The 26,880-nt window shown below is 61.8% G+C and overlaps 1 protein-coding gene and 1 long non-coding RNA gene across 5 annotated transcripts in view; one reads left to right on the top strand and one right to left on the bottom strand.

The window, feature by feature from the left end:
* ABCA3 (ATP binding cassette subfamily A member 3) overlaps nt 1–20,601 on the top strand; it is a 37,008-nt gene extending 16,407 nt beyond the window's left edge. The window contains exons 11-31 of the mRNA XM_027043539.2: nt 1,519–1,662; nt 2,115–2,244; nt 2,385–2,539; nt 2,778–2,933; nt 3,048–3,258; nt 3,993–4,143; nt 5,579–5,677; nt 6,603–6,789; nt 7,487–7,790; nt 9,565–9,838; nt 13,272–13,476; nt 13,807–14,026; nt 14,312–14,470; nt 15,169–15,341; nt 15,783–15,911; nt 15,992–16,186; nt 17,766–17,953; nt 18,424–18,594; nt 18,872–19,062; nt 19,203–19,276; nt 19,718–20,601. Coding sequence (XP_026899340.1) covers nt 1,519–1,662; nt 2,115–2,244; nt 2,385–2,539; nt 2,778–2,933; nt 3,048–3,258; nt 3,993–4,143; nt 5,579–5,677; nt 6,603–6,789; nt 7,487–7,790; nt 9,565–9,838; nt 13,272–13,476; nt 13,807–14,026; nt 14,312–14,470; nt 15,169–15,341; nt 15,783–15,911; nt 15,992–16,186; nt 17,766–17,953; nt 18,424–18,594; nt 18,872–19,062; nt 19,203–19,276; nt 19,718–19,849 — 3,648 coding nt within the window. The 3' untranslated portion in view covers nt 19,850–20,601. The remainder of the gene's footprint in view (nt 1–1,518; nt 1,663–2,114; nt 2,245–2,384; nt 2,540–2,777; nt 2,934–3,047; nt 3,259–3,992; nt 4,144–5,578; nt 5,678–6,602; nt 6,790–7,486; nt 7,791–9,564; nt 9,839–13,271; nt 13,477–13,806; nt 14,027–14,311; nt 14,471–15,168; nt 15,342–15,782; nt 15,912–15,991; nt 16,187–17,765; nt 17,954–18,423; nt 18,595–18,871; nt 19,063–19,202; nt 19,277–19,717) is intronic.
* Nucleotides 20,602–22,067: 1,466 nt separating this feature from the next.
* LOC113594949 (uncharacterized) lies at nt 22,068–26,843 on the bottom strand. 4 transcript variants are annotated; one of them, XR_003415431.2, is made up of 3 exons: nt 25,945–26,843; nt 24,644–24,691; nt 22,068–24,027 (listed from the first exon to the last, which is right to left on the bottom strand). It is a non-coding gene; the product is annotated as an uncharacterized LOC113594949 (long non-coding RNA). The 4 variants fall into 4 exon arrangements; XR_003415430.2 differs by having other exon boundaries at nt 24,644–26,843; XR_008294770.1 differs by lacking the exon at nt 24,644–24,691.
* Nucleotides 26,844–26,880: the final 37 nt, after the last annotated feature.

Below are 26,880 nucleotides of genomic sequence, written 5' to 3'. Positions count from 1 at the left end.
GTTAAAAAAAAATTAAAAAAAAAAAAAAGACCAACAGGCTGGGGACACCCGGGTGGTTCAGTCACTTAAGCATCCGACTCCTGATTTCGGCTCAGGTCATGATCTCACAGTTTGTGGGTTCGAGCCCCACCTTGGGCTCTGCACTGACAGCTTGGAGCCTGTTTGAGATTCTTTGTCTCTCTCTCTCTCACTCTGCCCTTCATGCTTGTGCATATGCATGCACTCTCTCTTTCCCTCTCTCTCAAACAACAACAACAAACATTAAAAAAAAGACCAACAGGCCGTGGTGTGCTAGAACCATTCCGGGCATGGGAAGTACCAAGAACAGAGATGGGGGTGCCCCTGTGGGGCTTAACTGGGGGCGGCTCTCCCAGGGCCCGGTTCTTCCCTTTCCTGTGACCCTCCCCACACCCGTGTGTCATCTGTGCCCATGGACCACCCAAGGGCAGGGGTTCTGCATGGCCTGTGGCTGTATTCTTACGCATCCCACAGCCTGGCATTGTTGTGGCTAGACAGAGGGCAGGGTTCCTTGTCTAGACTGAGGGCATGGTTTTTTATCTAGACAGAAGGCAGGGGTCATTGTCTAGATGGAAGGTGGGGGTCATTGTCTAGATAGAAGGCGGGGGTTGTTGTCTAGACAGAGGGCAGGAGTTGTCTAGACAGATGGTGGTGGTCATTGTCTAGACAGAGGGCAGGGGTCATTGTCTAGATGGAAGGCAGGGGTCATTGTCCAGACAGAGGGCAGGAGTTGTCTAGACAGATGGTGGTGGTCATTGTCTAGACAGAGGGCAGGGGTCATTGTCTTGATGGACGATGGGGGTCGTTGTCTAGACAGATGGCGAGGCTCATTGTCTAGATGGAAGGTGGGGGTCGTTGTCTATACAGATGGCAGGGGTCATTGTCTACATGGAGAGTGGGGGTCATTGTCTATACAGATGGCAGGGATTATTGTCTAGATGGAAGGCAGGGGTTGTTGTCTAGACATTGGGCAGGGATTTTCTAGACAGATGGCTGTGGTCCTTGTCTAGACAGAGGGCGGGGAAGCTTCCTCATAGCAAGGGAAGGCCAGGCCTTTTGGCTCCTCTTGCTTATTTTGTGAGCTCCTGTGTAGCTGAGTGAGGGCCAGTCAGGCGTGGAGACACAGCCTCCCTCCTGTTTTGCCCGGACCGCGCCCCGGACTGGAACATTCAGCAGCCTGTCTTTGGTTTAAAGGTCCTCATTTACTTTTCATCTGTGTCACATGTGAGTTGTCTGCACCACCAACAAGCCTGTCAGGGATTGTGTGCCCAAATGGCGGGTCAGGAAAGAGGCTCAGAGCCTCCCCAGGTAGATGAGGGAGGAGCCGCGTGCACCCGTGCCCCACAGAGGCCTCGGGCCGCCCCACCTCTGCAGCAGGGCCCCGGGCGAGGGCTGTTTGCTGACAGTGTTTGGCGTGTCGGGGAACCTGATGCCATTCCTCACAAACACAATGAACTGACACGAGTTGGCTGCTTGAGACCCATCTGCTTTCCACCCCAGCCCTCGTACTGGTGCGGGCACCCACGGACAGTTTTGGGGAAAGAAGAGGAAGATGATGATCCAGAGAAAGTGCTCAGAACCGAGTACTTTGAGGCTGAGCCAGAGGACCTGGTGGCCGGGATCAAGATCAAGCATGTGACCAAGGTGCCGCACCCTGTGGGGTGGGTGGGGACGGGGACCTCATGCCACGGGGCATGAGACCTGCCACCTTGCCCAGGGCTGTCTCCAAGCTGGGGGCCATCCCCCAGGCCCTGTTACTCCTAGACCCCCGTGGCTGCTCTCTGACCCCTCCCCAGGCTCTGTCCCCAGGGCTCAGGTGACTCAGGGGAGCCAGCAGTGCATGCTGCCTGGGCTTACCCCGGAGTCAGCCCTGCCCCCAAACACTTGCTGGTCCACTGAAGCGGGACAGACATCACCCAGGGCGGGGGTAGGGGGAGGCATGGTCTCCAATCAGCACTTCGCCAGAAATTTCCCGCCTCTGCACTGACCAGCCACGCTGGGCAATGTCTCCTGAGACCCGTCGGGCAGGTGTTCCAGCGGGGGCTGGGGGCCAGGCAGGGCCTGAAGTCCAGGGCTGCCCTCGGCCTTCGCTGCAGGTGTTCAGAGTGGGGAACAAGGGCAAAGCAGCCGTCAGAGACCTGAATCTGAACCTGTACGAGGGGCAGATCACGGTGCTGCTGGGCCACAACGGCGCGGGGAAGACCACCACCCTCTCCATGCTCACAGGTGAGGCGCCACGGCCTCGGCTCCGGCCGGCCGGTCAGCGGTCCGGCCAGACAAAGGTCACACCTCGTGCTGACGGGGGTGGGGAGAGGGTCTGGTGTTCCCTCTGAACTTCGGCCTCCGGGTCTTCTGCTTGGCCCTAGGTCTCTTTCCCCCAACCAGCGGCCGGGCGTATATCAACGGGTACGAGATTTCACAGGACATGGTTCAGATCCGCAAGAGCTTGGGCCTGTGCCCGCAGCACGACATCCTGTTTGACAACCTGACCGTCGCAGAACACCTGTACTTCTACGCACAGGTGAGCCGGCCGCTGAGTGCGCTTAGGTCGTGTAGTGGTTTCCTTGTCTGCGAGCTTGGGCCCCAAGGCGTGAACCCCCAGCTTCCCAACAAATAGAACCCACCTGGAGCAGCCGCTCGCAGACCTGCAGAGGGGCGGCGGGGAGGGAAGTCAGGGCACGCGGCGCAGCACGCGGAGGGAAGGAGGAGGCGCCAAGGCCAGGAGCCCCTGCCCGACGTCCCTGCCCCCGCTGTCTCAGCTGAAGGGCCTGTCCCGCCTCAAGTGCCCCGAAGAGGTCCAGCGGATGCTGCACGCCCTCAGCCTGGAGGACAAGCGGGACTCCCTGAGCAGGTGCCTGAGCGGGGGCCTGAGGCGCAAGCTGTCCATCGGCATCGCCCTCATCGCGGGCTCCAAGGTAGGCGGGCGGGAGGCCCCGGGGCGGGGCGCCCAGCACGGTGGGCGGCCACGGGGAGCCGCCGCCACCCCGCCACCCTGCCACCCGCCACCGGCTCCTCGGCACGGTCCGCAGGTGCTGATGCTGGACGAGCCCACCTCGGGCATGGACGCCGTCTCCAGGAGGGCCATCTGGGACCTGCTGCAGCAGCACAAGAGCCAGCGCACCGTGCTGCTCACCACGCACTTCATGGACGAGGCCGACCTGCTGGGGGACCGCGTGGCCATCATGGCCAAGGGGGAGCTTCAGTGCTGTGGGTCCTCGCTGTTCCTCAAGCAGAAGTACGGTGAGCGGGGCGGGTAGGGCCCTGCGGCCGGGACAGGGGCCGGGACGGGAGGAGGGAGGGCGGGAGCAGTCTTGATTGGGTTAGGACGACGTCCCGCCATGACCGGGAAGGGGCAGCGAAGCGTCAGCCAAGGCCGCCGAGACCAGCGGTGCCCTTGCAGAGGCCACACTGGCTACCGTGGAGGCGCACGGCCTGTGGCACATTCCAGGGCTGGGTTTGCCATGTGAGTGTGGCTTCCTCGAAGGCAGCTCATGGTCCGATGCCCCAGGCCCACCCACATCCCACCAGCAGACGAGCTCCCCTCCTCAGACACCCCGGGACTTGTGCACCTCCCTTTCCCAGTCCCTCGGCCGGCGCACAGCCCTGTCCGGCGGATGGCGACCAGACGTGGTCACCCTCGGGGCCGCCGTTGTCCGGGGCTCCCTTGTGGAGAAAGCAAAGAGGGCAGGTCTTGGGGACGGTTCCTGCCGCAGCCTGAGAGTGGACTGCAGAGCCCAGCTTGGGCCTCATGTCCTTACCGGCCGCGCTCCCAGGTCCCCCAGCGTCTCCGCCCAGCAAGGGCCTGGGAGAAAAGCCCCGAGGGTGGCACCGAGGGGTCCAGGTGCATCCGCTCCAGTGCCGCCGTCCCTGCTTTCCGGCCTCTTTCCCACGACCTGTCCTGGTCACGAGCTGAGGGCCCGGAGGGACGGCAGAAGTGGGACACGGCGTCCCGGGGGGGCTCCTCGGTGTTGCAGGTGCGGGCTACCACATGACACTGGTGAAGGAGCCCCACTGTGACCCCGAGGCCATCTCCCGGCTGGTGCGCCACCACGTCCCCAGCGCCACGCTGGAGAGCAGAGCCGGTGCAGAGCTGTCCTTCATCCTGCCCAAGGAGAGCACCCACAGGTACGCGTCCCCGGGGGCGCAGGCACGGCCCTGAGAAGGGGGCTCAGTGGGCCTCGGAGGCTCCGTGCGTAGGGTCCCCCGCTCCTGCCTGTCAGGCTCGGCCAGCAGGGCTCCCAAGCCCACAGCTGTGACAGTAGGTGGAGAACCAGTGCAGTGGAACTGGGAACCCTCCCTGGGTGGAGAGTGTCTGCCGTCCCTCTCGGCACACGGCCAGCCCCTCCTCCCAGGTTCGCCCGCGCACAGCGCCCATGAGCTCCTCGTGGAATCGTGAATGTGTGTGTCTTCTTTGTCTCACGCTGTGAGTCACGCGCCGAAGCCTTGTGAACAGAGCAGGTTCTGGTGTGGGGGGTAAGAACCCAACCCTCGATTCACGTTCAGAAACTTTGGGGTATAAATCTTTAAAGTCTGTTTAGCGTTGCTACGAGCCCGATCGATGGTGTGGTTTTGGGTTCCCCCACTCCGTCACACCGTGACTTCGTCAACATCTGTTCCAGCACCACGCACTCCTGGTTTCCCCCCAAGAATACGCCAGGAGACATCCTTCTAGAAAACTCTTGGTCTAAAGCTCCAGTGACCCCCTCAGGAGGGGCAAAGGGGACCAAGTTCCTCCCGCAGAGGTGATGTACGTGACTTCCCCGTCAGCAGGACGGGACAGTGTCCATTTTACACCATGCTTGCCAGCTTTGATGAAGTTCTTTTTTAAATATTTGCATATCCAGTGGCTGCAATGGCATTTTGTTTTCTTCCGCTCCTGCTAACAGGAGGTCGGTCTTGCCGCCGCTCACACGGCTTTCTCTGGATATCGTGTGTTCCTGTCTCTCGCTCGTGTATCAGTCAGAGCGTTTTATGGAGCGATATCAACCATTTTTGCTGCAATTTTTTCCATTTGGTCGTTGACTGATTTTGTGGGGCTTTTTCCCCCATGCAGATACTTTACATTTAACAAGTCCTATCTTTTCCTCTGTGATTTTTTTCCTTAGAAAGCGCTGCCCTGCAACCAAATGAATATCCTCCAGGTTTTTTGGTTTTTTGGTTTTGTGATTTCACGTGGATGTTTTCTAGCAAACAGTATCTCAGGCCTAAGTCCTCACGGCAGAAGGTCATGTGGCCGGGGCGCCTGGGTGTCTCAGTCAGTTGAGCATCTGACTCCTGATTTCTGCTCAGTTCATGGGCTCATGGGATCCACTGAGTGTGGAGCCCGCTTAAGATTCTGTCTCTCTCTTTCTCTCTGCCCCCGTCCCCAGCTTGCGCATGTATGCTCTCTCTCTTAAAATGTCACGTAGGGAAAAAGACGGGGAAACAAACCCAACTCCCGGTTTTCTAGGCAGCTTTTCCAGGCGCCAAGGCCGCTCTGCCCTGCCCCGGGCTACGTGGAGGAATAAGTTGCCTCCAAAGTCACTGAGAGGCAGCTCTTCACTCGAGGTCTTGCTTCCAGGTTCGAAAGTCTGTTTGCCAAACTGGAGAAGCAGCAGAAGGAGCTGGGGATCGCCAGCTTCGGGGCCTCGGTCACCACCATGGAGGAGGTCTTCCTCCGGTCAGTAAACGCCGGCGTCCATCAGTCTAGGCGCCGATGCTTGTCGACAGCGTGCCGGTGAAGCAGCCCCCTGACTGTCAGATCCAACCCCGACCTGAGGGGGGGCACGCCGGTGTGGGCGGGGCCCCAACTCCCCAGGGCACTCAGAAGGCCGAGGGCGGCTGAACTCCGATCTCCTCTCCGGAAACTTCCGCCCCACCCCCCTTCATGGGGAGGGTGCAGGCGGCCCGGCGGCCTCTGTTCACCGTGCGGGCCCGACAGGCAGGCCCCCAGAACTGCGGGCGGCAGGGGCTGCCCGGGGCGGCGAAGATGCTCACCAGATTTTCCTCCAGCGCCTATTTGGCAGATGGAGTGCTAGAGACTAGAAGGAACAAAAGTACGTGTGAGGTACATGTTTTTCTCTGAGGATCCCGGGACCTAGCGAGGAGGCAGAACAGTGAGTGTGTGCGCAGTGTGCACATATCAGGTGGTTCACGGGTGTCCACGCGGCCCCACCACCCACCCGGCCGCTGCCTGCACTCCCCCCATGCACACCCGTCCCCACTGAGCCATTCCTGGGCAGCTCCTCCCGGAGCACACGCACCTGCCCGTCGGTCCCAGCTCGGCCCCAGGCGCCCAGACCCATGGCGCCCAGTGCTGGCACAACTACACTCCCGGGGCCTCCATCATGCCCCCAGTACCCCCCTCCCCGTCCCTGGGGCTTTGGCCCATCTCGCAGGGAGACCGCGGTCCTTGTGGGCAGGGGCCTTGTCCGGTTATCTGTCCCTCGTGGACTCCACGTCTGGTGTTCTGATGGCATCTGGTGATGGGCACGTGAGGAGACAAAGCACAGCCAGCAGAGCTAACAGTGTGCCCCTCCTCCTCCCTCCCTGACGGCCCCCGCGGGGAGCTGAGCGGTGACCGGGCCTCCTGTGTCTTGGCACAGTGTGGGCAAACTGGTGGACACCAGCATGGACATCCAGGCCATCCAGCTCCCTGCCCTGCAATACCAGCATGAGAGGCGGGCAAGCGACTGGGCAGTGGACAGCCACCTGTGCGGGGCCATGGACCCGACCGATGGCATTGGCTCCCTGATCGAGGACGAGTGCACCACCGCCAAGCTCAACACTGGGGTGAGTGCCGAGGGCTGGGCCGGCCGGTGCGGGAAGGCTGGGAGACCCCTGAGCCCCACGTGTTAGCATCCAGGGGGACAGATGAGGGCTCCTGGAGCGTCAGTTCACTGGGAAGAGGGCAGATTACAGCTCATGCGGTCACAGCAGGGAGAAGGAAAACCCAGCACATTTTAATTCAGCGACTGTAATATCGTTTTGTTCTAAGTGGGCCGCGTTGCATATGCTGCTGACTCTGCTCTGTTTACCGAGGGCTTTGCCATAAGCCTGGTGTTCGCTCAGTAAAGGGCAGCGCTGCTCTATCTTACAGACGGAAAAGCAGAGTCTGGGTCACGGTGGCCTGGCCAGCACGTGGCAGAGCAGGAGTCTGACCCTGGAGGGGTCCCCACGCTTGGAGGGCTCCCGTATGAGCGCAGACGGGGTCCCCTGCCAAGATCGGGGGAAAGGCAGCGGCCTTGGCTCCCCCAGTGTGGTGGGACCCCCCCCGAGGCCCTTGTGGGGACCCGCAGGGACACGGATGTGTACATCTCCCGTGTTATCGAAGGAGGAGCTTTGCAAGAAGCCCTGGGGCCTCGGGGCGCACGCATCGGTTGGAGGCCACCAGGCGTGTGCTGGGACCGTGCCTGAGGCTGAGGGTGGGGGGCAGGGGTGTGCTGCTGGCCCCATGGGGCACCGTGACAGCCCATCCCCTCTGCCACAGCTCGCCCTCCACTGCCAGCAGTTCTGGGCCATGTTCCTGAAGAAGGCTGTGTACAGCTTGCGCGAGTGGAAGATGGTGGTGGCCCAGGTCCTGGTCCCTCTGACGTGCGTCACCCTGGCCCTCCTGGCCGTCAACTACTCCTCGGAGACCTTTGATGACCCCATGCTGGAGCTGACCCTGGGCGCATACGGCAGAACTGTCGTGCCCTTTGCTGTCCCCGGGGCCTCCCGGCTGGACCAGCAGCTGTCGGAGCAGCTGAAGGCCATGCTGCAGGCCGAGGGCCAGGAGCCGCGGGAGGTGCTGGGTAAGGGCCGGGCCCGGAGCCCAGCTTCTCAGCGCAGGCACCGTGGGCATTTGGGGCGTTGGCTCCTCCCTGTCTGCGCACCCTGAGATGTTGAGAAGTATCCCTGGCATTGCGTCCCCCTCTCCCCACCGCGTCGTCCTGACAACCACAACTGCCTCCGGACATCACCACTAGGGGGAAGGCCGTTGCCTGAGTCAGGAAGGCACAGGCAGCATCTGGGACTAAGGTTTGCCCAGGACGGGCGGCCACTTAGGTCTGTGTCGGGGTCAGAGGTGAAACATGAAACCTCCGTGGTGTCACCATTGCCCTTCATTTGCCGGGCTAGTCACAGCACACACTGAAGTAACATGGTGCTCTCTTCCAGCACCTCAGACCGAAGCACCTGCATCCCTGGCCCTGGCAGTCAGATGCGGCCCTGGGTTCAGAGCAGGCCTCGAGCTCGGGTCAGATGGGCCAGACGTGGGGGAAGGTGGCCTTGGCTTGCTGCTCCCTCCCCCTGCTGGACCGCAGCCCAGAGACTCAGGAAGCAGGCTCTGGTTTAGGGGAAGGCTGGATGCCTCTGCGTCTCGGAACCGGAACCAGCCCGCCTTCCAGTGCCCACTTCTGCCCCAAGTCCCAGTGTGGCCCTGACCACCCCTGCGACCCTGGTTATGCCTCAGGAGACATCCTGTCACCTCCGTGTGCCCTCCGCCACGTTTGCCGGCTGTCCCCCAGCCTGGCCCAAAGATTCTGAGCATCTCATGGCACACGGTGGCTCTGGGGGGTTCGGGACATGGCCTCAGATGCCCCTGGCCTGAGTCCTTCTGGAAGACCAAAGTGTCCGTTCCTTTGTCGAGCGTGCAACCTTCCGGCTTTGTTCGCCTCGCCATGCGGTCTTGTTTCATTGCTTTTAAGGCCATCGGATGCTTTTTCTTCTGTAATGGCAGCTGCGGCCCCATTGGCAGAGCCTCTGTCACTCTTAACGTCAGGGCTCCCGGACACGTCCCTGCCCCTCGCTGACCCTAGGGCCTGCAAGGCAGACGTCCTCTCTCTTGACCCCGTTTACAGGCCAGGGCAGTGAGGGCGTGTGTAGGTGCACGTGATGCTGGGCCAGGCAGCCGCCAACGACCATAGGGTGGACCCCAGCACCCCTGTCTGAACCCCTGTCCCCACATCTCCACCACCGAGCGAAGCAGGGCTGGGGCGGGTCCTGGTTCCTCGAATGCCCAGAGGGTCCGGCACCTGCAGTGGGGTTTGCCAGGGTTCTTGCTGGTGAGGAGGGAATCCTCCTCCTCCCTGGGCCCCACTCCCTTAGGCCACTCTTTTTAAAGACCACCTTTTTCTCCTGATTACGAAAGGTTACTTACTCATTCCATAAAAACTGGAAAACCAGAGAAACAGGCGGAGGTCCTGTCTAATCTCGCCCCTCAAGGGCAGCCCCCTACCCGCTGGCTTGTCCAGCCGCCCCACAGGAGGTCACAGGTCTGCCTCTTAGAGCCTCTCCCTCTCCGGAGCGGCCTCCTCCCTGCCCCACCGGCCCTGGTCCAGGGCTGCCTCCCTTTAGTCTCGGGAGGCATTTGGGGGGCAGAAGAAGGCCTCCTGTGGCCCCGGGGTGCCCGTTCACCCAGGCCCCGCCGCTCCCATGACGTGGCCCCCCGGCCCGTGGGCTCCGCGAGAGTAGAAGGTGGTGTTTCCTTGCCACGGCCCCTCCAGGCCTCCGAGCTCCTCAGAGTGGGCACCTCGGGCACGTGCCCCAGGGGCCGTCGTCCACTCCTGACCCTCTGTCGCCCCCCAGGTGACCTGGAGGAGTTCCTGGTTTTCAGGGCTTCGGTGGAGGGAGGTGGCTTCAACGAGCGGTGCCTGGTGGCCGTGTCCTTCAGAGACGTCGGCGAGCGGACGGTCGTCACTGCCCTGTTCAACAACCAGGCATACCACTCCCCAGCCACCGCGCTGGCTGTCGTCGACAACCTTCTGTTCAAGCTGCTGTGCGGCCCCCGGGCCTCCATCGTGGTCTCCAACTACCCCCAGCCCCGGAGTGCCCTGCAGGCCGCCAAGGACCAGTTCAACGAGTAGGTGCACTGCCCCTGCCAGGGCCCTGCCCCCACCCATCAGGGCCTCGCACCGGGCACCGCCAGGGCCACCAAGGGCCACGTAGGCGGATGAAGCACAGTTTGTGCCTTCAGGAAGCTTCTGGGTTTGGGCCAGGGAACCTCTGCCCCACGTTTTCCCCAGCCCTGCGTATTCACTGTCTCCTCAGACAACAGATTAGCTGGGGAGGCCCTATCCCACATACTGAAGTATCCGAGGGGGGACTCCTGAGGCCTCGGAGCACAGCCGTGCCGTCTTCCCTAATCTGCACCCGGCTCCTGCTGGCTATTGTCCCCGGGGGTCTCGGCACACACTTGTGCCCGGGGCAGTGCCTCTGTGTGTGAACCAGAATACAGAACACAGCGAAGTCAGGTATCGCTGCCCAAGGTGGCCTCAAATCAGGGAGCCCTGTGGGCCTCTCTCTTCTCAGGCCTTGTCATGCTCTGGTATGTGTGGGACTCTCCCCCGTGCTGGTCACAGAGCCCCCTAAACGCCCCTAAACCCCAGAACATCCAGAAGAGGCCAAGAAAATCAGTTTCGGAACAAGATCAGTGACTCCATGTGGGGCGATTAATTAACGGGGAGGGGCAGCCTTATCCGCACCCCCCCACACACACCGGACTGCTCTGGGCCTTGCGATGTCTTCGTCCCCCTCTGCTACCTCCTGTCTCTACCCTGAAAGCAGAGACACAGCAGCCGCTCTGTGCCCTCCTTGTCCTGCCAGGGACAGGCGGGCACACGGACGAACACTCGTGGCGGGTCGGACTGGTGGTCTGAAGGCCGCACAGCCCTGGGGAGGGGCCTCCGATCTGCTTGGGCCCTGGGGACACACGCCTGCGGGGCCCTCGGACCTGGGCGGGGTGGTCAGCGGCCACAGGTGGGGTGGGGGACCGTGCTGGGGGCATCGAGAAGTTGGCAGCTCCTTCCCGGTGGGCTCTGTGTGAGGAGACCCCCAGGTCAGCTGAGGTCGGGGCGGCAGGAACTTTGGTTCTGTTTCAGCAGCTTTAGGAGACGGAGGTCACCTGTTGTGACGTGGGCCAGAGTGGTTGTTAGTACTCACAGGGCGGGGCCAGCTCCGAATCTGATAGAATTGTCCCAGTTGTTTTAGTTCCAGATGCATCGTGAAAGGATGACCCCAGAGAGTCTGGTTCATACCCCTCATCACCCTCATCACACGTAGTTACAAGTTTTTTCCCTTGTGGTGAGAAGTTTTAAGATCCTGTCTGAGCAACTTTCAAATGAGCAACCCAGTATCGGGTTAACCTTAACTGTAGTCACCGTGCCCGACGTGGCGTCCCCAGGACTCACTTATTTTATGACTGGAAGCTAGTTGACGCCCTTCACCCGCTTTGCCCACCCCCTGGCAAGCACCAGTCCGTTCTCTGTATCTGTGAGTTCCTTTTTGTTTCGTTTGTAGATTCCGTGTGTAAGTGAGATCTTATGATAGTCGTCTTTCTCTGTCTGACTTAGTTAATTCAGCACGGTGCCCTCCAGGCCCATCCACGTTGTCACACACGGCAGGTTCTCCTTCTCTGCTGCGGCTGGAAAATACTCTATTGTGTATGTAGCACAGTCTCTCTCTCCACTCACCTGTCGATGGACATGCTGTTGTTTCTGCTTTGGCTGTTGTAAATAACGCTGCTGTGAACATGGGGAGGGGGAGGTTTCTTCATTGTGTTTTTTTTTTTTTTTTAATTTTAGAGAGTGTGTGCGAGTGAGGGAGTGGGGCAGAGGCAGAGAGAGAGAGAAAGAGAGAGGGAGAGAGAACCCTAAGCAGAGCACAATGTGGGGCTCGATCACATGGCCCTAGGAACATGACCTGAGCCAAAATCGAGTCAGACGCCCAACCAACTGAGCCACCCAGGCACCCTGAGGCTTCATTTTCTTTGGATAACCACCCATAAGTGCAATTGCTGGGTCATAGGGTGGTTCTGTCTTTAACTGTTGTTTTTTTAATATACATATTTTTGTATTGTTTATTTTTTTTTTAATTTTTTTTTAACGTTTATTTATTTTTGAGACAGAGAGAGACAGAGCATGAACGGGGGAGGGTCAGAGAGAGAGGGAGACACAGAATCAGAAGCAGGCTCCAGGCTCTGAGCTGTCAGCCCAGAGCCCGACGCGGGGCTTGAACTCACGGACCGCGAGATCGTGACCTGAGCCGAAGTCGGACGCTCAACCGACTGAGCCACCCAGGCGCCCCTGTATTGTTTATTTTTGAGAGAGAGAGAAAGAGAGCGGGAGAGGGGCAGAGAGAGAGGGAGTTACAGAATCTGAAGCAAGCCGCAGGCTCTGAACTGTCAGCACAGAGCCCAAGGCGGGGCTCAAACCCATGAACTGTGAGATCATGACCTGTGTCAATGTCGGACACTTAATCGACTGAGCCACCCGGGCACCCCCTATTTTTAACTTTCTGAGGAGCCTGCCCACTGCTCTTCAGAGTGGCTGTTCCAGCTTGCATGCCCGCCAGCAGGGCACGAGGGGCCCCCTCTCCCGCATCCACACCAGCACATTCTCTCTTGGTGATGCTGGCCATTCTGACCGGGGAGAGGGGATCTCTCCTTATGGCTTTGGTTTGCATTTCCCTGGTGGTTAGTGATGTTGTGCACCTTTTCATGTGCCTCTTGGACCACAGTACAATCTTACTGCGTGGCCATCACACCCTGAAGGAGCCCCGGGACGCCAGCAGCCACCTGCCCCCCCACCCGCATCTCCTTTTGCAGATGGCCTCCACTCTCTTCCTGTCTCCATGGATTTGCCTGTACTGGACGTTTCATGTGAATGGAATCATCTAATAAGAGGCCTTTTGTGACTGGCTGTTCTCACTTTTCAGGGGCTTATCCACGTTGTAGTGTGGATACTTAATTCCCTCTTTTTTTTTGGCCAAATAACATCCACGTGTTGAAGCCCTGCTTATTGAGACAGCCAGGAGGTTTCTGTGCAACAGAGTAATGCCATCAGTGGTGGTTTCTGGAAGGTGTTGCTGGCAACCTAATGCAGAATGCACCTGATGGGGGGGGGGGGGTGGGGAATGAACCACTGCAGCCATGCAGATGCCGATGGGGTCCTCCAAGGGCAGGGCCAGCCAGGCAGGGGGTCCTCAGGAGATATGGGAAAGGCAGCGATGGTGGGGCCATCGCCTGAGTGTCTGGGGGACGTGGGGGATGCAGGGACAGCTTGAAGGCGACTGGGAGAGTGGTATGTCCATCACGGGGGCAGGAAGCCCAGAGGAGGAGCTGTTCTGGCAGGGAGGGGTTTTCCTGGCTCGGAGACACGCCCCCCCCCCCCCCTCAGCTCCGGCATTCCCTCTTAAACCCCTTTACTGCCTGGCCCCTCCATCGCATGCTTTGGATGGATGCTGGCTGGACTCACTGTGCTCAGTCCCTGACCTGCCCTGTCCCCCCCGCTCCGCAGGAGCCGGAAGGGATTTGACATTGCCCTCAACTTGCTCTTTGCCATGGCATTCCTGGCCAGCACGTTCTCCATCCTGGCGGTCAGCGAGAGGGCCGTCCAGGCCAAGCACGTCCAGTTTGTGAGCGGTGTCCACGTGGCTACTTTCTGGCTCTCCGCTCTGCTGTGGGACCTCATGTCCTTCCTCGTTCCCAGCCTGCTGCTGCTGGTGAGGGCTGTGCGGTGCCGGGACCCTCCCCTGCACGTCCCGGGGCCCTGCCTTGGCGCCCCTGCGCAGACCACAGGTCCGCGCTGGCAGCTCAGCCCCAGTTCTGGGACGCTGGCTGGGAACCCCGCCGGCAGCACCCCTCACCTGTGTCTGCACCCCCAGCCTTCATCCCACTGTGGCAGGCAAGGTCCGGGCGCGGGGCGCCCTGGTGACTGCTCCCACGGCAAAGGGGAGAAGGGGGGGGTGTCATCGGGGGGGGGGGGAGTCCCGGGGCTGAAAGCCACCCTGGAGACAGGGCCCCAGGCACCGCCTACCTCTGTGCTGCCGCAGGTGGTGTTCAAGGCCTTTGACGTGCACGCCTTCACGCACGACGGCCACATGGCCGACGCCCTCCTGCTGCTCATGCTCTACGGCTGGGCCATCATCCCCCTCATGTACCTGATGAACTTCTTCTTCTCGGGAGCGGCCACTGCCTACACGAGGCTGACCATATTCAACATCCTGTCGGGCATAGCCACCTTCCTCGTGGTCACCATCATGCGCATCCCAGGTGGGGGCCTTAGAGACAACCCCCCAGGTGCCTGGGGGCCAGGTGGCACCAGTGTGGCCACTGGGCCAGGCCCTACTCAGGCCCTTCTGCCAAAGGTGGTCCCACTGGGCCGGCAGCCAGCGGCTCTGCCTGGCAGTTTCGGCAGCGGGGGGAGGGGGCCAAGGAAGAGGGGGCTTCACCCAGCTGGGCACACCCGGCCCACACACCCTCCGGATCTGCGGACCTGTCCTGGGGGCGGGTGTCCTGCGTCCCTCAGCGCCCACTCGTCTGTGCCCTTCCCCACAGCGGTGAAGTTAGAAGAGCTTTCCAGAACCCTGGACCACGTGTTCCTGGTGCTGCCCAACCACTGTCTGGGGATGGCCGTCAGCAGCTTCCACGAGAACTTCGAGATGAGGCGATACTGCACCTCGTCGGAGGTCGCAGCACACTACTGCCGGAAATACAGTGAGTGTCCGGGCCCCGCGGCCGCCCCTCCCCACTCCTGCCTGGCTTGTTCCCACGGAGGGGCTCCTTCCGCAAAACAGCCCGGGCTCCCGCAGTCCTGTGCGCTGCCTCCGGCTGCACGCCAGCCTTCACGTGGCCGCCGGCCAGCGTCTCTGTATCTCAAATCTTCCTCTGCCTTTCTCTTGTAAGGACGCCTGGCATTGGATTCAGGGCCCTAAGCTCCACCTGCAAAGACCCTTTTCCTGAGTGGGGTTGCGCACAGGTTCTGGGCATTAGGACATGGACGCGTCTTTCTGGGGCCACCTTTCAGGCTCCCACAGGCCCTTCCTGTGCCTGGAGCTGTCTTCGGCGGTGGTAGCTGTCACCACTGTGACCATGGCAAGGCAGGGAGGAGGTGTCCCATCTTCACATCCCAGTGCCGTCCCCAAGGGAGGAAGGGGTGTGTGAGTGAGCCAGGGTGTGACCCGGTCACTTGTCACGGGCACCCCTCGCAAGGTAGAACTGCCCCAAAACACGGGGAGTCCCCGGGGCTTCTGAGGGGCAGTGACAAGGATGACAAATGGGTCCCGGGCCTTCGTGGCCTCTGCCGAGGGGCTGGTGTGCAGGTGCCCGTGGGCCCAGAGAGGGGCTCAGGCCGGGACCTGGGGCAGGAGAGCGCTCCGGGGCCAGGCTCAGCGCTCACTCCCTCGCCCACACAGACATCCGGTACCAGCAGAACTTCTACGCTTGGAGCGCCCCGGGGGTCGGCAGGTTCGTGACCTCCATGGCTGCTTCCGGGTTTGCCTACCTCAGCCTGCTCTTCCTCGTCGAGACGGACACGCTGTGGAGGCTGAAGACCTGCCTCTGTGCCTTCCGGAGGAGGCGGGCGCTGGTGAGTGGGTCCCGGGCACTCCCCACGCCTCCGCCGCCACGGGCCTGGGGCTCAGCCACCCGGCAGGGTGCAGGCGTCCAGGCCCTCGTGTCTGCCACACACACCCCACCCCACAAACAAAACCCGCGGGACTGCACTGGACACACACGTGAACCCAGGGCGAGATGGTGCTCTGACGTGAAGACCCCTCTGGGAAGGACTTCGCGTCCACGCACCCCCTCAGCCAAGTGTCACGGCTTTCGCGGTGCGTCCTGCACAGGCCTTTCTCCTTGGCCGTCAGCCTCCCCTTGATGCCAGTGTCAGCCCCGGGCCCACCCAGCCATCCTTGTGAAAGTCCCGAGTCCCTATATGAGCAGTCTCAGAGACCCCCATCCTGTGTCCCGTGGAGAAGGACCTCCTGAGCCGGAGCTCATGGGTGCGGTCTTTCTCTGGAACGATCAGACAGAAGCGTACTCTCGGACATCGGCACTTCCCGAGGACCAGGATGTGGTGGACGAGAGGAACCGGGTCCTGGCCCCCAGCCTGGAGTCCCTGCTGGACACTCCTCTGGTTATCAAGGAGCTCTCCAAGGTAAGGCCCCCTCTGCCCCCCACTCCCCGGGTTCCACCCCTGTGCCGCTGCCTCCAGGCCTCAGTGCCCGTGCCCCGCAGGTATACGAGCAGCGGACGCCCCTGCTTGCCGTGGACAAGATCTCCCTCGCAGTCCAGAAAGGAGAGTGCTTCGGCTTGCTGGGTTTCAACGGAGCTGGGAAAACCACGACTTTCAAAATGCTGACCGGGGAGGAGACCATCACTTCTGGGGACGCCTTTGTCGGGGGCTACAGCATCAGCTCGGAAATCGGGAAGGTGGGTGTGGGAAGACGGGGCACCCTGGAAGCAGGGATGGGCTCGTTTCTGGCTCACAGTTCACAAGGCAGTGACCAGGAGCCAGAGCGAAGCAAACAATGAGGGGGAGACAGGAAGAGAAGAGCCGCCCCCCCCTTGTCCTGGCCGGGCTGGTAGCCAGGTCCGGGCTCTCTCTGAGAAGCCACTCTCTGGACCCGGGCACGTAGAGTTCACAGCGGTTTGCAGCCTGTGCGCACAGATTTATCGTAGTGGTGCCCTGGGCTGTTCAGACCAGGCATGGCACCAAAGCCGGGTAAAAGTTCACCAAAGCACACTGCCAAGAGCATCGTAGAGCCCGATGCTCAGTGAGGAGCCCCGGCTAAGATCTGTGAGCCCTGAGAGACAGCACGTGACCCGGCTCTGCAGAGGGCATGCTGTGTTCCCTGGGCTTGGGTCTCGGGGCCTTGCCGGGTAAAGGGGAGAAACTGAGGCCTGTGCCTCCCGTGGCAGGGGTGTCCCAGGAGACTTCTCCACGTGGGGCCAGGTGAGGAGGATCCAGGCTGCCCTCCCACTGCCTCTACCGCTGGGGATTGGGTGGAAGGTTCTGTGTGCCGAGGCGAGGAACAGAGAAGAGTCCGTGCCTGGCGGCGACTGCATGTCCTGGGGGCTTCTGGTCTGCCCTGCCCCCAGAGCACAGCCCACACCGTGTGGAGGAAGGCCTTCCTCTCCAGACCCCAAGAAGCCCCACACAGTGTTTCAGGGCCCACGAGCAGTGCACACACACCAAGAAACCAAGGCCCGTGCCTAGAACCCGCACACACAGGTGCCCGCAGGAGACGCAAGCCCACTGCTTGAGCTGTGCAGCCGCCAGGCCCAGGTCATAAAACGTCTGTGTTTGCCATGGTGAAGGGAATAAGCGAGATTAGAAACATAGGCGGGCAAGAGAAAACCATAAATGTGACCCAGAGGCTGGGGAGGGAGGGGACTCTTGGGTACATCCAGTCTGAGTTCCGGGGAAGGTACTAACTGACGGGGCAGTGGCCGAGAGTATTCCCAGGCCGACTGAACACAGGTTCTGGAAGCCTAGAAATGGCCAGGAAGGCGAGGAGAAAGAAATCCCGTGTCTGGGATCCACGGTCCCCCGCCAGCCAGAGTGGTCCGGGAGAAGGTGCCGGCCCCAGGGGGCCCTGGCTCTGCTGGACGGGGCCCACCGCTCAGAGCCCTGCCACCGCATCACCTGACTGGGTGACAAGCCACCCCAAAGGTGTCGCCAGCAAACGTGCCCTCCATCAGAGAAGAAAGGAAGGCCTGAGACACGTTACATGCCTGATGGGTGGATGAGCTGTCGCACGGCAGATACTCTCACGGCGACGAGCGCGTGTCCTCACTACCCCACCCACGCGCCCGTGGTCGCCTAGGCCCCGGCCCACCTCTGCGCCATCGGTGTGGGGTGGCAGGTGCGCTTCCCCGAGCCGGCCAAGCACGTCCCGTGTCCCTGACAAAGCGCAGCATGCTGGCGTGAGCCATGGGTGGCCATAGACACACCTGCTGGGCGGAGCCTGGGGGACCCCCCCTCTGACCTGCCGCATCTTGCCTCCAGGTACGGCAGCGAATCGGCTACTGCCCCCAGTTCGACGCTCTGCTGGACCACATGACGGGCCGAGAGACGCTGGTCATGTACGCCCGGCTCCGGGGCATCCCTGAGCGCCACATAGGCGCCTGCGTGGAGAACACGCTTCGGGGCCTGCTTCTGGAGCCTCATGCCAACAAGCTGGTCAGGACATACAGGTGTGCCTGCGCTCGGGTCCCCTTCCCTGCCCCACGTCTGCCCAGGGCAGAGTTGGAGTCTCCCTTATGATACAGCGGGGGGCAGCCAAACGGGTCGGGGGCCAGAGCCCATACCCGTTGATGTGGCTTTGAAAGGGGACTGGGGGGCATGATTCAGGCAGTGCCGGGTGGAACGGGGCTGCCCTGCCCATTCCCGCTGCCCGGAGGCAAGGCCACTAGTAAGGGGGCGTCGGGCCCCTATCAGGCCCCCTTTAGTGCAGACGGTGTGTCGGCTGACCACCCTGGGCACAGCCTCTGGGCACAGAGGCCTCCGTGGGGCCTCTCACACTGCAAGGTCGGCTTCGCAGGCATCATGCTGCCCTCATTCCTGTTCACCTGGGGCGCCCAGCAATCACTGGGACCTGTCCGATGCTGGGACATGGGGAGCCCGTGCTGTCAGCCTTGTCTCACCCCACCCTCTCTGCCCCCAGTGGTGGCAACAAGCGAAAGCTGAGCACCGGCGTTGCTCTGCTCGGAGAGCCTTCCGTCATCTTCCTGGACGAGCCGTCCACCGGCATGGACCCCGTGGCCCGGCGCCTGCTCTGGGACACCGTGGCACGGGCCCGCGAGTCGGGCAAGGCCATCGTCATCACCTCCCATAGGTAAAGCCGGGGTCTCTAGGGGTCGATGGAAGAGCCAGAATGGGGGTGTGGAAGGGGTGGGTTGGGTGGGGCCGGGTGGACAGACGACCAGCCAGCAGCTGGTTCAGAATCTGTGAGGAAAGTCCCTGGGCTTAACCGTGTGGCCCACCCTCCGAACACGGGAATCAGGAACAGCTCGATCTGGCCGACAACACCAGCCCGCCCACATGAGCCTTTGACGTGGGAGGCAGGCATCGGCGCCCCCGGCCCCGTGTCAGACCTCTGTCCCTCTCCCCAGCATGGAAGAATGTGAGGCCTTGTGCACCCGGCTGGCCATCATGGTGCAGGGCCAGTTCAAGTGCCTGGGCAGCCCACAGCACCTCAAGAGCAAGTTTGGCAGCGGCTACTCCCTGCGGGCCAAGGTCCGGAGCGAAGGGCGGCAGGAGGCCCTGGAGGAGTTCAAGGCGTTTGTGAACCTGACCTTCCCAGGTGTGTCTCCGTGCCTCATCCCTGCCGAGTCCCGGGCCCGCGACCCCCGGGAGGAGGGCCGTGATTCCAGGGTCCCGGGCAGCTCTCCCCTGGCCCCCACAGCCAGGCCCTCACGGGGACACGGCGTCTCCTTCGTGCAGGCAGCGTCCTGGAGGACGAGCACCAAGGGATGGTCCATTACCACCTGCCCGGGGAGGACCTCAGCTGGGCCAAGGTGAGTGTGGGCCCTGCCAGCACAGCTGGGGCTGGGGAAGGCCCTTCCAGGAATGACTCCTTCTGTGGCGCCTCTAGGCTCCTTCCAAAGAGGAGAGTCATTTTCTGCTCTAGCTCGCACCCCCAAATCCGCTAGGTCTGGAGGTTCACTTAAGTCAGAAAAAAAACGGCGTAAAAAAGGAAACTGACCCGCAAAGAGGATATATGTTGCCCAGGGTCACACTCTGAGCTGGCAAGATTGGGGGAGGCCCGGCCCCCCGCCGTGCGGCACAGCCCCCTGCTCCCCGAAGGGCTGGCTGCTCCCTGCAGGTGCTCTGGGGACCAGGCTGGGGCAGAGCTGGGACCTCTGGGAGCCTTACCGCCGCCGTGGCCAGGGGGCTTCGCACACCAGCCGAGGAGCCCACCCTGGGCTTGCTGGCAACAGCCTTTCTGCTCCCACAAGGTGTTTGGTGTCCTGGAGAAGGCCAAGGAGAAGTACGCGGTGGACGACTACTCCGTGAGCCAGATCTCCCTGGAGCAAGTGTTCCTGAGCTTCGCGCACCTGCAGCCGCCCGCCGAGGACGAGGGGCCCTGAGGAGCCGGCAGGGGCGGGGCAGGCGGGCGCCCAGGCAGGCGTCCCCTCCCTCCCGGTTCATCTTACCCTGCACCTTTATTTCTAATCACTATTTTCTGTAACGGACACGAGAATCGAGGCACAGTAGGGACCGGGCCTCGGCGCCGTCACGCTGCAAACCGGCACGCGAACGTCCATGTCCGAGGCAGGCGCCGAAGCCCCTCTCTGGAACTCGGGGCCCGGCCAGGAGCGGTCCAGCAGCCCGCGCGGGCACGCCTGGGGGTCTCTGGGCAGAGAGCCGCTCAGGAAGGGGCCGAATTAGCTGAAGTGCTCGCGACGAGAGCACGCGGACACCCCCACGTTCGCACACGGCACGGAGCCTCCCTGGGGGTGAAATGGGAAGTCTGCCGGGCAGCGGGCAGCAGGGCTCGCCAGGTTGCCCAGAGCAGAGGGAAAGCCGCCCGTGGCCGTCCACGACGGAGGTGCTGGCTGTGACGAGGCACCGCGGCCTTGGCTCCCGGGGGGGTCCCGGGAGTCACTGCGCCACACAGCCCGGACGCCGCGCCCGGCCGACCGGCCCCATCCCACCGGCGTCTTCCAGAGTCAGCTGGGGCCGGGGGAGAAGGCGGTCCCTCGACCCGAGACGGGCTTCCTGAGAAGCCGCCCGCGGGAGGCCGGCCGGGGCCCGGGGCAGGACCGAGTGACTGTCTGTGGAGGGGTGCACCTACCGTGTGGTGACTCTGTGCGGAAAATAAAGTCTGGGAGGGAACATGGCCACGTCTGTGAGTCACACGAGGTGGGGGTCACGGGCCTGGTCACTGGCCTGCAGGCCTAGCACGGGCCTCCCACATCAGGTTTCACACGGACAAAAAAGCAAGAGCTCGTTTCTGCCAGGTACGTGGTAACTTCCAGAACTCACCACCAGGAGCTGGAGGAATAAGCCAGACCTGCCAGTGCCAAAGCAGGTTAAATGGGCACCTGACAGACCCTTGGTCTACACGAGGAAGCGCGAGTGCAGCGGGGCAGAGGGGGAAGCTGGGGGGGTGGGGGGGGTGGGCGGGGCTCTGACTCGAGGGCCCCTTGTGGGTTTTAGGTCATTTTCCAGAAGATTCTTCCTCCACAACAGCTCCCTTTTTATTTATACTCTTATTTCTTGACGGTTTTCTAAATGTCCTTTTGACACCGCACCCCCCCCCCCCCCCCGCAGAATTCAGTTTTAGGGAAGACCTGTCTCATCACCGTGGCTCCTTCAGGAGTTTCCCGTTTGCATTTTTACTGGCCTCTGGAGGTCTGTGAATGCTGCCCGTGGCCTCCAGCTCTTCTGTTCCCCCTGGAATTCTTTACACCAATCAGCATTTAGTTCCACATTATAAAAAATAAATTCGGGGGTCAGTGTGGTCTAAGATGAGCCCCACAGAAGGTGTGTTCTGGGAGGTGGGCCTGTGGCCTGACACCAGGCCTGGGGGGGGGGGGGGCAGCGGGAGGAGCATAGAGCTTGGCAACTGCAGTTAGGGAGAAGGGACCCCAGAAGCAGCAGGAAGGGGCACCACTTTTGGGGTCCCCGTGGCACCCCCGAGTCATCTGCAAGGCTACTGGAAGCCTAGCAGTAGAGCTCAAGGAGCCGGGGCTGGAGCCCACCTGATTTGGTTTGAACTGATGCAGCTCCGGGCCCAGGGGAGAGGGGGGAAGGACCACGGACACCCCGACAGGAGAGCTGGCCTGCTTCATCCCCGCCAGCCCATCCGCCCTCCCCCAGACCCTGGGGCCCAGAGCGTCCCTGGACATGCTGGTCCCAAACAGCTGCTGCATCTGCTGGACCCCTGCCCCTCCCCAGCTCATCAGCAGACCCAGAAGACAAGGTCGCACCTTGCCTACCCTGTGGGCCTGGTCAGGGGCTCCCAAGGGGCGGACACCGACGTGAGGGCCGAGAGCAGGCCTGTGTAAGATCCTGCCCCGTCCGATGGTGCGGCTCGACCGAAACACAGACCGTGAACTGCCCCTCGGCAGGACACCTGCACTCAGAGGTTAGAGGGGGCTGCTCCACAGGGAGGGTTGGGCAGACCCTGCTGGGGGCAGGGCTTAGGCCGAGCCCCATCCACTGCTTTCCCTGTGGGGAAGGAATGCCAGGCAGCAGGTCACAGGGCGAGGGGACCCCACCCCCAGGCCCCAGAAACCACTCCTGTGGAATGGAGACTGCAGCCAGCTTGCTGTGCACATCAGAAGGCCCAGTCCCAGCAGCTTTGAAACCAGACAGGCGTTTATTTCTCGGTCAAGTACAAAGTCCAGAGACAGTGGTCTGGGTGTTGTCGCCGACAAGGCCTCAGGAAGCCAGCCTCCATCTGCCTGCTCTGTCCAGGTGCAGGCCTCCCTCAAGCTCTGCTCTTGGGTTCAAGGTCACCCTGAGGCTCCAGACAGAAGCAGCAGGGGGACGGGAGGAGGACACAGCTCCCGGATGTCATGTGCTTCTGCGTCCACGTTGTTGCACAGAACGCAGGCACATGGCTGCTCCAGGGAGAGGGAGCCGGGACACAGGGTCCTTTATTTAGCTGGGTACCCCAGATAAGAGCCAGGTCCCAGGACACGATCCCAGTCTCCACCACGACTGCAGTGTGCAGGTTCACATCCTCAAGGGGTCCACAAGTGTGCCTTCATGGTCCACTTGAGCTGGCAAGACCCCACCTCACTTAGACCCAGAGGCTAGCAGAAGTGACCCTACCCTAGGGCCCAGCCCCTGCCCCCCATGGCGTCCCTGACCCTATGGTCACAGGGACACAGAAAAACAAACTGGACAGGTTTTTTTGCTGGGCAAACGCCAATCCAGATCTTCAATCCAGGACTCCAGGAGGAGCGAAGGTCACCTCAGTCTCAGGGACCTTCAGCCCTGTCTCACAAAGCAGCTGACAGGACCAGGGCAGAAGAAGGAGTGAGCCAAGGCCAGCAGCTGGAAGGAAGGCCGGAAGGCTGGTCCAAGGGTGGCCGCAAGCTGCCTGGGGATGACCACACATCGCAGGTGGGAGAGAAGCCAGCCCGTCCGGTACAGTCTGGACCCACGTGAGCCTGGGCTGAAGTCAGTCAGTCCCTTGACCACAGAGACAGCAATGTCCCAGTGCCCCAGAGCAGTCAGCCCGGACACCCACAGTGCCAGAACCTGGAGGTGAGGGGGGAGGTTTCCGAGAGGCCAGCCTGGGGCTAGACCACCAGCCAGGGCAACAGATTTGGCGATGGCATCTGCAGGACACCCCATGCCAGCTGCTGTTCGGCTCGCTTCTGGGAACCAGCACGACATCGATGGTGTAGTCCAGCCAGGTCCTCTGAGACCACCCCCCCCCCCCGCCCCCATTCCCACACAGACTGGTCAGTGAGAAGGGAGGGCCACCTGTGCTCACCCAGACCCTGTGGCCCTTACCTGCACACCAAGGGACGTTCCTGGGTAGACAGCTTGGGCTCTATCTGGACCCAGAGGGGCTCCTGCAGCAAAGAGGTGGCCACAGAGGTTCTAAGAGGTCCCCCCAAAACCAAAGTCAGGATTAGGCTGCTCACTCCACCCCTCAGCTGAGGCAAGCGGGCCACGTGTGATATCCCACTCTGCAGACACAAGGTGCCTTCCTTGAACCCCGGCTCAGGTCCACCTCCAAACCCTGGGAGGTTCGAGTCCCTGAAGCCTATCTCCCTTTCCCAAAGGACAGCAAAGCCCCTGGGGTCCCTGCACGAGGGGGCTCAGGGAAGGTAGGTTGAGAGGCTGCCTGAGAAGGCGCGACAAGGCAGAGGTCTCGACCCCGGCAGCCCGCCCAGGAGAGCACCAGGAAGCGGGGCCCTGGGCCCTGGAGTCCCATCCCCACCTGATAGGCCCACGTGGTGTTGTCCTCAAACAGGCACGAGGAGCTGAAGCTACGGGGTCGGGCCCGGGGAGCGGGGGCCCTGCCTTCCTTCCTCAACACACAGGGCTGCCCAGGCCCCGCTCCTGGGGCCCGGCCTACACCACACAGATGCTGGCATCAGACGCCTGCAGGGTTGGAGAAGTCCCAAGAAGGCTGGCTGTGGATGGCACAACGTAGGTCCTGGGAGCAGGGCCAAGCCATCTTGGCCCCAGTTGACACTGCGACACGGCCCACAGGTCCACCAATGATGCAGCGTACGAGCTCCACTGCTCCGTGCCCAGCTGTGACCGCCCCAGCTCAGGCACACTATCCTTGACTTCCCTGGGGCAGAAATGAACATGGGGCTTTGGGCATGAAAACCAGCACAAGCCCCCAGCTCCCTGCTCAGCCACCCCCAGGAGAGTCCAGAGTCACCTGCTGGCAGGGAGATGGGAGAGGTCTCAAGACCCGACAACCCACACCTTAGAGGGACAAGCCTGCAGCCAGAGAGGCTCCCCACAACTCCAGACCCTCGCTGGCTGTCTGACCCTTTAAGGCCCAGCCTGGCCACCGAGAAGGACCAGCCAGTGCCTCTTCCTGGGCTCCTGCAGGGGCTGCAGGCTCTCACCTCCACAGAGAGACCCAGGCCTCTTCTTCTAATGCCTCCCTCAAGGCCACCGAGCCATCACCACCTCCCTGACTCCACCCAAACTCTTCTGTTCTACCTGGCCGGGCCACCCCTGTCCTTGGTGCAGGGACTCTCAGCGGTAGGTAGGAGTCCTTTCTTGGGGATGCAATGCCTACTTGAGGCTCCTGGATGGCACACTGTGAACTCCAGCACCATCCAGACTACCACTAAACCCTCTCCGTGTCCCCGGTCACCAGCCTCCAAGGGCAAGCACTGCAGAGGCCCACAGAGAATGAAGGCAGAGGGAATATTCTGTCTTGACAAGGGTACGTTTCCAAATGGAGAGCAGCGCCACATGCCAGCAGGTGGCCCCCGACCCTGGAAGGGAAGGGAGGGGCTCAGGACACTGGCAAAGCCTGAAAGATGCCTGTGGTATAGTGCTCCAGGCCTGGGGCTGGCTGCCCAATGCAGTCTCCAGGAGCCCTGCCCCACCCCCCTCCACCAAACCTGGGCCAAAGGCCTCCTGAGGTCCCCAAAGGACGTAGCGTCCCAGCCCTCAGCCCCCAGGGCCTCAGTAAGTTGGCACAGGGGTGTAAGAAGGGTGAAGCCAGAACTCCTGGAAGGCCAGGGGGCAGGCGGCCTCCAGATTTATTTCCTTATGTTTCTTCTGAACACATTCTGTTCATCTTCAAAACGGCAAAAGATGCTCAAATTTTAAAGCTCAACAGCTGATAACACACTTGGTAACAAAAATCAGCAATATTTAGAAACAAACTTGATTAAATTCATGTGTATGAATAAATCATGCTTTTAGATTTAACATAAAACGTGTTAAAATTTATATGCATGCCAAACTATAGCATTCCGCTCATTTTTTAAAAAGTAGCGGGGGTTGGCTGCCCGGCTGAATTGTTCCCACCCTTGCCAAGGTGGGGTTGCTCGCCCACTCCCTCCCCACCTAGGGTGCCGGTGCGGCCCTGGGCATGCACTGATGGTGGGCCCAGGATGTGTGGGGCTCCGACATGCTGCCACGGCCACCCTGTCCCCGGTGCTGACCCTCTGGGCCCCTTGACGGCTGCAGGGCAGAGCCAGGGCTGCCCTCTGTTCCACTCACTCCTCCGTGCGTGGCCATGGCAGACGTGACAATGACAGTAGAGAATTCAATGCTCTAAATGCACCCCCACCACACCAGGGCAAATCTAAATCCAAAGGGAGGCCCCTGCACCAGACTGCCTGCCTGCCTGCCAACACATCCCCCCTAGAAATGTGTTGGTGCCTTAGCAGAAGGGACACAGGACGGGGCTGCTCCTTCCGGGCTCCCTTTTGTCCGTGACTCTGAGACACTCCCCAGCCCGGGGTGAAGGTGTTGGGGCACAGCTGACAACCTCCGGATGGGGCCAGATTGGCTGGACAGGGAAAGGCACCACCATCCACAGGCTGGGAAAACCACAGAGCGCAGATAACAATGACGTGCAGACAGCGTCTGCAGCACCAACCGTCTGGTCACCAAGCTGCAACCTGGACTCCCCTGTCCTTGTCCTAGCAGTTAGTCCGTCTCCAAATCACAGTGATTCCTTTCTCCAGAAAGATCCGATTTCGATCTGTTCCCTTCTCTTCCTTGATGCACCTACCTGTTCGGACAACGTCTGGGGCGGGGTGCACCTTCCTTGCTCCCACCAAGGGTCATGCAGTAACAACCGCTTGCCGGACAAGGGTGGGGGAACGCTGGCGGCCCCGTGGGGAACAAAACCCGAAAGCGCTAGCCTCTTTGGCGCCGGGTTTTACTCTCCCAGCCTCCTGCCTGGGCCCGGGCCACTGCTTTGCCAGAAGGCTGACTGCCTCCCTGCCTGCGCTGTTCACCCGCCAGAGTGAAGAAGCCTCGGCGCCGGATGTTGCACATCCTCCACGTCGCCCCACCACCGCTGAACTCCACCTTCGTAGCCTGGCCTGCGAGCCGCCACACTGGCCTCGCCTCCCTTCTTGCAACGCCGTAGCGCGGCTATTCCCTCTGCCGGGCGCCCCCTCCCCCTCGGGTCTCAGCCGCAGTGTCACCTCCTCGGATGCGCTTCCCCCTCCGCATCCTGTTTTCTACCCTGATGTTCGCTCCCAGTTCGTGACGGTCGCACTGTCCCCCGTCTAGTCTCGGAACCCGGCCGAGCTCCGTCCGCGCAGCAGCGGCGTCCGCATGGTCACTCCGCCCACCTTACGTGGTTTTTAACCGCAAGAACCCAGCCCCGCACCCACTCAGGCCCCTGAGCCCCGCGGGACCCCCCACGGCCCGCAGCCAGAAGCCGGAGCGCCCGCACCGCCCTCGGTCCAGCAGCCGGCCGCACAGCGTGCGAAGCACAGGGGTCAAGGGTGGCGCGCCTGGGCTACCGCCAGACCCGCCGCCTGCCCAGTGCGCACGCGCGAGGGCTGGAGCAAGGCCGCCACTGCGTTAACTCCCTCCGCGCCGCCCCGGGGGCTGCCCCAGCGGCGCCGCCCTGCCGACCGCGGTCCCACAATCGGCCGGCCCCCTGAGGCGTGCAGCCAGCCCCTGGCAGTCCCAGACACCTCCTCAGAAAGGG

Source organism: Acinonyx jubatus, chromosome E3 (genome assembly GCF_027475565.1).
Source record: "Acinonyx jubatus isolate Ajub_Pintada_27869175 chromosome E3, VMU_Ajub_asm_v1.0, whole genome shotgun sequence".
NCBI lineage: Eukaryota > Metazoa > Chordata > Mammalia > Carnivora > Felidae > Acinonyx > Acinonyx jubatus.
Note: the sequence above shows the minus strand (reverse complement) of the source record. Positions and strands in the feature narration are given on the sequence as shown.